The following is an 8495-nucleotide window of genomic DNA, read 5'->3' on the forward strand; positions in this document are numbered from 1 at the left end:
CTTTTTCATGTGCCAGCCCTGGGGCTTGAACTCAGGACCTAGGTGCTATTCCTGAGCTTTTTAAATTTTATTTTATTTTATTCCACTTAAGGCTAACTCTCTGCCGCTTGAGCCGCAGTTCCACGCGCAGGGTTGTGTTGGTTCGAGTGGAGATAAACATCTCACTGACTTTGCTGCTGCCCGGGGTTGACCTTGAACCTCAATCCTCGGATCTCACCTGCGGAGCTGGGATTACAGGCGTGAGCCACTGGTGTCTGGTAATGACTCGCTATCTTACACTCAACCGATGAGAAGCAAGATGGAAATCGAAAGATTTAAACGTTCAGAGAGGTCGAAATCTGGCCATAGAAATTTTTTTTATTCCATTGGTGTGAGCCAGCAGGCTAACCTCAAGGTTTTTCCAATTGCAGGACAGGATGTGAAGCAAAATAAATTTTACCAACTACAAACTTTCACCCTGAGCTATACTTAGCACGCTTTCTACTTGTACTGAAGCTTCCATTTTCTCACAGATAGCATTGGCTTCACGAGTGCAGGACATATAATAAATGTACAATCCATGCAGATATCCACAATTCATCCCATTTAAGTCAGTTACGTTGCTTTCCGACCTGAAGGAGGAAAACCAGGAAAATACTTCAGAAGGCAAATACTTGACATAGATACACACAAAAATGACTTTTACTACCTGACAGGATTGCCCCCCGAAGTCTGCGCTAAGAGAAATTCGAGTCCGTGTTGAAATCACGGACTGCCAAGGGGATTTCGATTCACCATATCGGTTTGTGAGTACAATGCATACTGATGCATGTAACCCCTTCATCCATTGTTCTGCCTGTCTCTCTCTCCCTCAAGTCACCCGGTTCCATTTTCACACAGGGACATTGAATGTTAGGACTACATTCACTGTTATCTCTCTCCATTTATCCTCTAATTATTTATTTTTTGCCAGTCCTGGGGTTTGAACTCAGGGCCTGGGCACTGTCCCTGAGCTTCTTTGGCTCAAGGCTAGCACTCTGCCACTTGAGCCACAGCGCCACTTCTGGCTTGTTTCGGTAGTTAATTGGAGAGAAGTGTCTCACAGACTTTCAGGCTGGAGCTGGTTTTGAACTGGGCTCCTCAGATCTCAACTTCCCGAGTAGCTGGGATTCTAGGAGTGAACCACCAATGCCAGGCTATGTGAAAATGTTTTGCATGATTACTTCTATTAAAGAAGCTGACACAGCAGGTATATTTAAGGGTCTTTCAATGATCTACCATCGTCGAAAGGTTTCATAGTTTAAAAAAAAATAGACTTAAAACAATGAAAGAAAAAATAATAGAAACATACCAGATAGAAGGCTTAACACTCAGTTCCACCATCTTATAGTCTTTCTTAGGAGACACTCCAAGCCAAATATTATATAGATACCCAGATGACTGCCAGGACTTTACAAATGCCTAAAAAACAAAGATGCTCTGTGTTCAGTTAGTCCCACCTGTCATCCCAGCGGGTCCAGAGACTGAGATCTCAAACTCAGGGTTCAAAGCCAGCCAAGGCAGGAAAGTGAGACTCTTATCTCCAGTGAACCAGCAAAAAAAAAAAAAAAAAACACCCAAAAAACTAGAAGCCACAACTCCACTTCTGGCTTTTTGTTTTGTTTTGGTTTGGTTTTTTGCCAGTCCTGGGACTTGAACTCAGGACCTGGGCGCTGTCCCTGAGCTCTTTTGTTCAAGGCTAGCGCTCTACCACTTTGAGCCACCGCTCCACTTCCTGTTTCCTGGTGGTTCTTTGAGGGTAAGAGTCTCACAGACTTTCCGGCCCAGATTGGCTTTGAACCCCGATCCTCAGATCTCAGCCTCCTGAGTAGCTGCGATTATAACCTCTTCTTATTCTGCAGTAGAAAATACGATTTCCTTTCTAACTGAAAGTAAAACTCGGAGAGTTACCAGTGTATCCTCGTTGTCAATCTTCAGCAGGCTGGCATTCTGGCGAGCACAGGACTTCTTGCTTTGTTCCCACGTGTCAGGAGAACGTAGTGGAGAGTAACATCTATTTGTAAACCACATCCAACCCTGTGGACAAGGTTTGCATTTGACCCCTGGAAGGAAAACATCCTTTATTTGTGGGATGCATAGAAATCTTCGGTCCTCTTATTATTTCCTCTCATCTCTATAGGACATTGACCACGTTTACTGCGGTTTCTTCTGCTAATTTTTTTTTTTTTAATTTCATTTTGCGCCAGTTCTGGAGCTTGAGATTGGGAATCTCATATTCTCCCTTAGCTTTGTCACTCAGGGCTGATCCCCTACCCGGTGAATCACAACTCTACTTCTGGATTTTTACTGGTTAACTGTAGATACGCGTTTCACAGACTTCTGCATGAGCTGGCTTTGAACCGTGATCCTCAAAACTCAACCGATTCAGTAGCTGGGAATACAGGCTTGAGCCACCCATGCCTGGCTTTTACTGGCTGAAATTTTGAAGTGGGACCATCTGTAGAGAAGGGTGTTTTCCTATCTACCACTTACTGGTCTTAATAGTAAACTGCGATTTCACATAACCTTTGTCATAATAAAAATTTTTTTCTTTTTTTTTTTTTTTGCCAGTCCTGGGTCTTGAACTCAGGGCCTGAGCACTGTCCCTAGCTTCTCTTTGCTCAAGGCTAGCACTCTGCCACTTGAGCCACAGCGCCACTTCTGGCCGTTTTCTGTATATGTGGTGCTGGGGAATCGAACCCAGGGCCTCATGTATCCGAGGCAAGCACTCTTGCCACTAGGCCATATCCCCAGCCCCCATAATAAAATTTTTTAAGTAAATTGATTTAATTATACCTTAGTAAAACTGCAGATGAAAGAAAATGCATATAGTCTTTTCTTTTTCTCTTTCTTTTTTCTTGGCCAGTCCTGGGCCTTGAACTCAGGGCCTGAACACTGTCCCTGGCTTCTTTTTGCTCAAGGCTAGCACTCTGCCACTTGAGCCACAGCGCCCCTTCTGGCTGTTTTCTGTATATGTGGTGCTGGGGAATCGAACCCAGGGCCTCATGTATCCGAGGCAGGCACTCTTGCCACTAGGCCATATCCCCAGCCGATGCATAGAATCTTAAGACTCTGGCATAATCATTAAACCTGGGTAATCCGGTGTTGTTTAGTTGTTATTATTTTCGCCAATGCCACGGACTATGCTTAGCTCTGAAGCAAGGAGACTGAGTCTAAGTGCTTTATTAAATTTATCACAGACATCCTGGTGCCTTGCTGGGTGGAGCTGGCTTTCCACCCGGTGCTGAACAGCCTCCGCGTAGCCCCTCTGGGGTCTCAGTTCAAAGCCAGCCCAGGCGGGAAATTCTGTGAGACTCTTATCACAAATGAACCACCAAAAAGACTGGAAGAGGAGCTGTGGCTCACGTGGTAGAGCAGAACCCACTGAGGGACAGAGCCCAGGCTCCGAGTTCAAGCTGTCTCACCATCTAGCACGCTGGCTAGGGAAACGATGCTTAGTTAGGTCACGGTGTCATCCGCAGCTCTTACCTCGTCCCGTGGTGTGTAGCTCACGGCAGAGTCGGGTGGCCAGCGTTTGCACCGCGCTAGAGAGGCTCTGGATCTTCTCGGAATGAGTTAGGTTATCCATTTGGTATAGAGACACATTTCTCTGAAGTTCAGCTTGGACATTTTGCAGTTTGTAAACTCAAATCCAAACAGAGAGAGAGAGAGAGAAAGAGACAGAGAGAGAGAGAGAGAGAGAGAGAAAGAGAGAGAGAGAATCAAAAAAAGAAACATATATAAACCTTCCATATCATGACTGTAAAAGTTGTTCTGTACAAGTCATACCTTCAAAAAGCGGGGGTGGTGGGCTGGGGATATGGCCTAGTGGCAAGAGTGCTTGCCTCGTATCCATGAGGCCCTGGGTTCGATTCCCCAGCACCACATATACAGAAAACGGCCAGAGGTGGCTCTGTGGCTCAAGTGGCAGAGTGCTAGCCTTGAGCAAAAGGAAGCCAGGGACAGTGCTCAGGCCCTGAGTCCAAGGCCCAGGACTGGCCAAAAAAAAAAAAAAAAAAAAAAAGCGGGGTGGGGGGTGGGGAGGGAGGAACAGGAGACACGGGTGTAAATGGCCAAATGTCAACTGTGAGCAAGAGTGCTAGGCTCTGAGCCAAGAGCCGGTGGCTCCCGCCTGTCATCCAGCTACCCAGCAGGCTGAGCTCTGAGGATGGCGGTTCAAAGCCAGCCTGAGCAGGAAAGTCCGTGAGACTCTGATCTCCAAGGAAACCAGCAAACAGCTAGACATGGCGCTGTGGCTCAAGGGGTCGAGCGCCAGCCTTGAGCAAAAGCCCAGCGACAGCGCCCAGGCCCTGAGTTCAAGTCCCACGACCGGCCACATAGACACACACACGCAAAAAGGGGGTGTTACATACTCACGCTCCCCAAGATTCCTAGTGCGATGAAGAGCAGGAGAAGGAAGAGGAGAGACAGGCCCAAGGCGATTTTAACCCAGGCGTGGGAAGTGGCCGGAACCACTGTGGAATACGAAAATAAGAGAGGCCTCAGAACCCGCGCTCGGCTCCACTCATTCACCTGGCCCTTCCTTCTCTCCCACTGTGCAACCTGTGGAAGGAGCTCATGTGTTACACACTCCAGGACACACACACACGCACACACACACACCCAAAACAACACCAAAATCCTCTGATCAAGACGTAGTCCCAAAGTGACCCGCGAATGGAAACCCTTTCGACAGCGACTTCAAGATGGAATAATAAAGAAAATCAGCCAGAATCCCAGTGGCCCCCACCCTCTATGCCAGCGGACTCAGGAGGCTGAGAGCTGAGGATCGCGGTTCAAAGCCAGCCTGGGTGCTGGCCTTGAGCTGAAAACTCACCAGGCTCAGAGTTCAAAGCCCATGACCACCACCACCAACAACAACAACAAAAACCATAGCACTAACGTTTCTTCTTGTTCGGGGCCACTGTCCCTGAGCTCAACACTGGCGCTCTACCACGTGAGCCGCAGCGCCACTTCCGGCTTTTTCTGTGTCTGTGGTGCTGAGGAATCGAACCCAGGGCTTCGTGCGTGCTAGACGAGCACTCTACCCCTGAGCCACACTCCCAGCCCACGGTGAATTATTCTTGTTTTTTTTGTTTGTTTGTTTTTTTGCCAGTCCTGGGCCTTGAACTCAGGGCCTGAGCACTGTCCCTGGCTTCTTTTTGCTCAAGGCTAGCACTCTGCCACTTGAGCCACAGCACCACTTCTGGCCATTTTCCGTATATGTGGTGCTGGGGAATCGAACCCAGGGCCTCATGTATAGGAGGCAAGCTCTCTTGCCACTAGGCCATATCCCCAGCCCCCTAGTGAATTATTCTTAAATCATTCCATCACCTCTCATCAATCTGGGTCTAGCAAGGCTATTTCAAGCAACTATATTCGTAGTAAAACCTGGTAGTGTAACCACACTTCTGAAACACAGGAAATCCATCTTACGCCTCCCAGTTGATGCCGAAATAACCGTAACCAGAGAGAAGGGAAGAAAACAAAACAACACGAAAGAAGAAGAAGCCTGGTGTCTTGAGACAGAGGGAAATTAAAATCACCCTCCCTGAAAACAGCCACAGGGTCGAGACGTTCGCCCAGGTCAGAAGCATAAACTCAGGAGCGGCGTTCAGGCCAGGCTCAGCCACTCGGGGGGGCCGAGATCTGAGCATCGAGACCCAAAGCCAGCCCGGGCAAAGCCAAGTGAGAGCCCGCCTTGGCCTTAGGTTCAAGTCCCAGCACAGGTAGAACCCACCAGACACGCAGAGAGCTTCCATCTTTGAACATTACAGGCTGTAAAAAATACCACATCTCGGGGCTGGGGATATAGCCTAGCGGCAAGAGTGCCTGCCTCGGATACACGAGGCCCTAGGTTCGATTCCCCAGCACCACATATACAGAAAACGGCCAGAAGCGGCGCTGTGGCTCAAGTGGCAGAGTGCTAGCCTTGAGCAAAAGGAAGCCAGGGAACAGTGTTCAGGCCCTGAGTCCAAGGCCCAGGACTGGCAAAAAAAAAAAAAAAAAAAAAAAAAAAAAAATACCACATCTCTCTCTCTCTCTCTTCAGTGCTCTGTCCCTCTGTCTGTCCCTCTGTCCCTCTGTCTGTCCCTCTGTCCCTCTGTCTGTCTCTCTCGCTATCTCTTTGTCTTTCTCTGTCTCTTTCTGTCCATCTCTCATTGTAGCTCTCTCTCTCTCTCTCTCTCTCTCTCTCTCTCTCTCTCTCTCTCTCTCTCTCTCTCTGTCTCTGTTCCTCTCTCTCTTTCTCGGTTCCCGTCTGTATTTTCTGTCTCCCTCCGTCTCTTGTCTGTCTCTGCCTCAGTCTGTCCGTCTCTGTGTCTCTCTGCGCCCGTTGTCCCTGCCAGTGTCCTCCTTCTTGTCCCTCTCTAAGACAAATGACACGAGAAGGAAGAGAATCAGAGAAATGAAAAGACGGCTTTTCCTGGACAACCTATCGGCTCGATCCCCAGAAATGGAACACGGGACACAACGCAGCCATTTCCAAACCCTCTCCTGTGCCTCGATGGTCCTATTGCGGAGCGTGTTCGTGGTTGTGTCATTTCACAAAGCCAGTGCTTCAAAAAGAAAAAAAGCGAGGTGCCTTTTGGGAGGTGTCATCAACATCCACACTGACTAAAAAACCAGATCCATTCACTGAACCCTAAGATGGCTCCTTCCCATCACCCACCCCCCCACAGCCACCCAGAACTCCCAGTCCTTACCTGTCGTCTTCACCTTGTCAAACTCCTTGACGGTTTTTGTCTCAGCCGAACACTGGAAGTTGAGATCGGCGTAGGTGACTTCTTCAGACATGGAGGGAGAAGGAAGCGCTGACCGTCGAATGGAGGGCAGAATGTGGAAGTGCGCACTTGGCGACCAAAAGCAGAAGCCAAGCCTCCCAAGCCGGGTTCTGTGCCGAGAAACCACTCATCTGCGCTCTCCTGCGGGAATGCGCGCCTGTGGCCAACGCCACCATGTTTCATCAAACGCTTCCTCTTCCTCCTTTCCACAGCTGCCTGGTGCAGGACGTAGGTTTTTGGTTTCGTCTCGGTTGGGAGCGGGGTTTGAATTCAAGGCCTCCCTCCACTTTTCTGGCTCAAGGCTGGTGCTCTGCCACTTGAGGCAGGCCAGGCCTCCCAGCCCAGATTTTTTGCTGGAGGTGGAGTCTGGAGGACTTATCTGTCTCAGTTGGCTTTGAACTAGGATCCTCCGAGTTTCAGCCTCCTGAGTAGTTAGGGTAACGGGCATGAGTCACTAGCTTACCTTGCTCACAAATTAGTGCCTCTGGTTATTGGGTTTTATTGGGATGTGTGTGGGGGGGGTAGGACTTGAACTCAGAGCCTGGGCACTCTCACATAGCCTTTTTTGCTCAAGACATGCCAACTTGAGCCACTGCCCCACTTCTGGCTTGTTGCTGGGTAATTGACGATAAAGAGTCTCATGGACTTTTCGACACAGACTTACTTCACTTTGGGGTTTTTCATATATGCCTTGCCGGGGGTGAACACACCTGTACGTTTTGGGGGGGGGGGATTTCAGTTCCACGTGTCAGTGTGTAAGGACGATGTAGCTTGATCTGTGTCGACACGTTCATCCTTCCCCCAGATCCCACCCCAACCCTCCCCTCGAGACCCATTCTTACACATGGACATTGAGTGTCATGGCTGAGTCTGTCTACCCTTCCTCTCCCTGCCTCTTCTCTTGAAGATCCCCCTCACCCCAAGTGATAGTTCAGCACCCTGGTATCCATATTGCTAAACGATAAGTCATGGGGCCAAGTAGTTACACCACTGGAACCCGCCTGTGCACATTGATTGGCTTTATTACGCAAAAGGATATTTCTAAAGGGTTCAATAAAATAAGAACCCCTTTAGTAAAACTAAACTAAAATGTTCTCTGCAAGAACACACACACACACACACACACACACACACGCACACACATCAGCCTCCGGAGTCGCTGGGATGACAGGCGGGAGCCGCGGAGCCCGGCCCGACGGGGCACGCATGAGATGCCGTCACCGACGCAATAGCAATGTAGTTCCCTGTTCCCCCCTCCCCCCCGCCCGCTCTTGCACAACACAGCACTGGGACAAGCACGGGAAAGTCCCCGGGGCCGCGTGCCACACTTCCACATGGGTTTTGTACACGCAGCTCCTGCCTCGGTGACACACACACACACACACACACACACAGGTCACGGAAGGTCGCGATTACCTGCAGGGAAACCTCGCTCCTCCTTCATCCTGTCGTCCCTTGAGCTGCTAGCCGGAGCAACAAGGCAAGAAAAAGAAATAGAGGGGATTCCAGGAGAGGAGGAAGAGCTCGGATGTCCTCTACTTTCAAATAATAGGATGCTAAGAGAAATCCCAAATAGTAAAATAATAATAATAATAATAATAATAATAATAATAATAATAGGGCTGGGGATATGGCCTAGTGGTAGAGCGCGTGCCTTGTATATATGAAGCCCTGGGTTCGATTCCCCAGCACCAC

The 8495-nt window shown here is 49.2% G+C and overlaps 1 protein-coding gene across 1 annotated transcript; it reads right to left on the reverse strand.

The window, feature by feature from the left end:
• Nucleotides 1–339: 339 nt before the first annotated feature.
• LOC125342879 (C-type lectin domain family 12 member A-like) lies at nt 340–6813 on the reverse strand. The gene is made up of 6 exons (XM_048335202.1): nt 6723–6813; nt 4392–4493; nt 3508–3663; nt 1930–2081; nt 1331–1440; nt 340–611 (listed from the first exon to the last, which is right to left on the reverse strand). Exons 1-6 carry the CDS (start codon nt 6811–6813, stop codon nt 443–445), a joined length of 780 nt encoding a protein of 259 aa, XP_048191159.1. The 3' UTR covers nt 340–442.
• Between the last annotated feature and the right edge of the window lie 1682 nt (nt 6814–8495).

Source organism: Perognathus longimembris, chromosome 27 (assembly GCF_023159225.1).
Source record: "Perognathus longimembris pacificus isolate PPM17 chromosome 27, ASM2315922v1, whole genome shotgun sequence".
Taxonomy (NCBI): domain Eukaryota; kingdom Metazoa; phylum Chordata; class Mammalia; order Rodentia; family Heteromyidae; genus Perognathus; species Perognathus longimembris.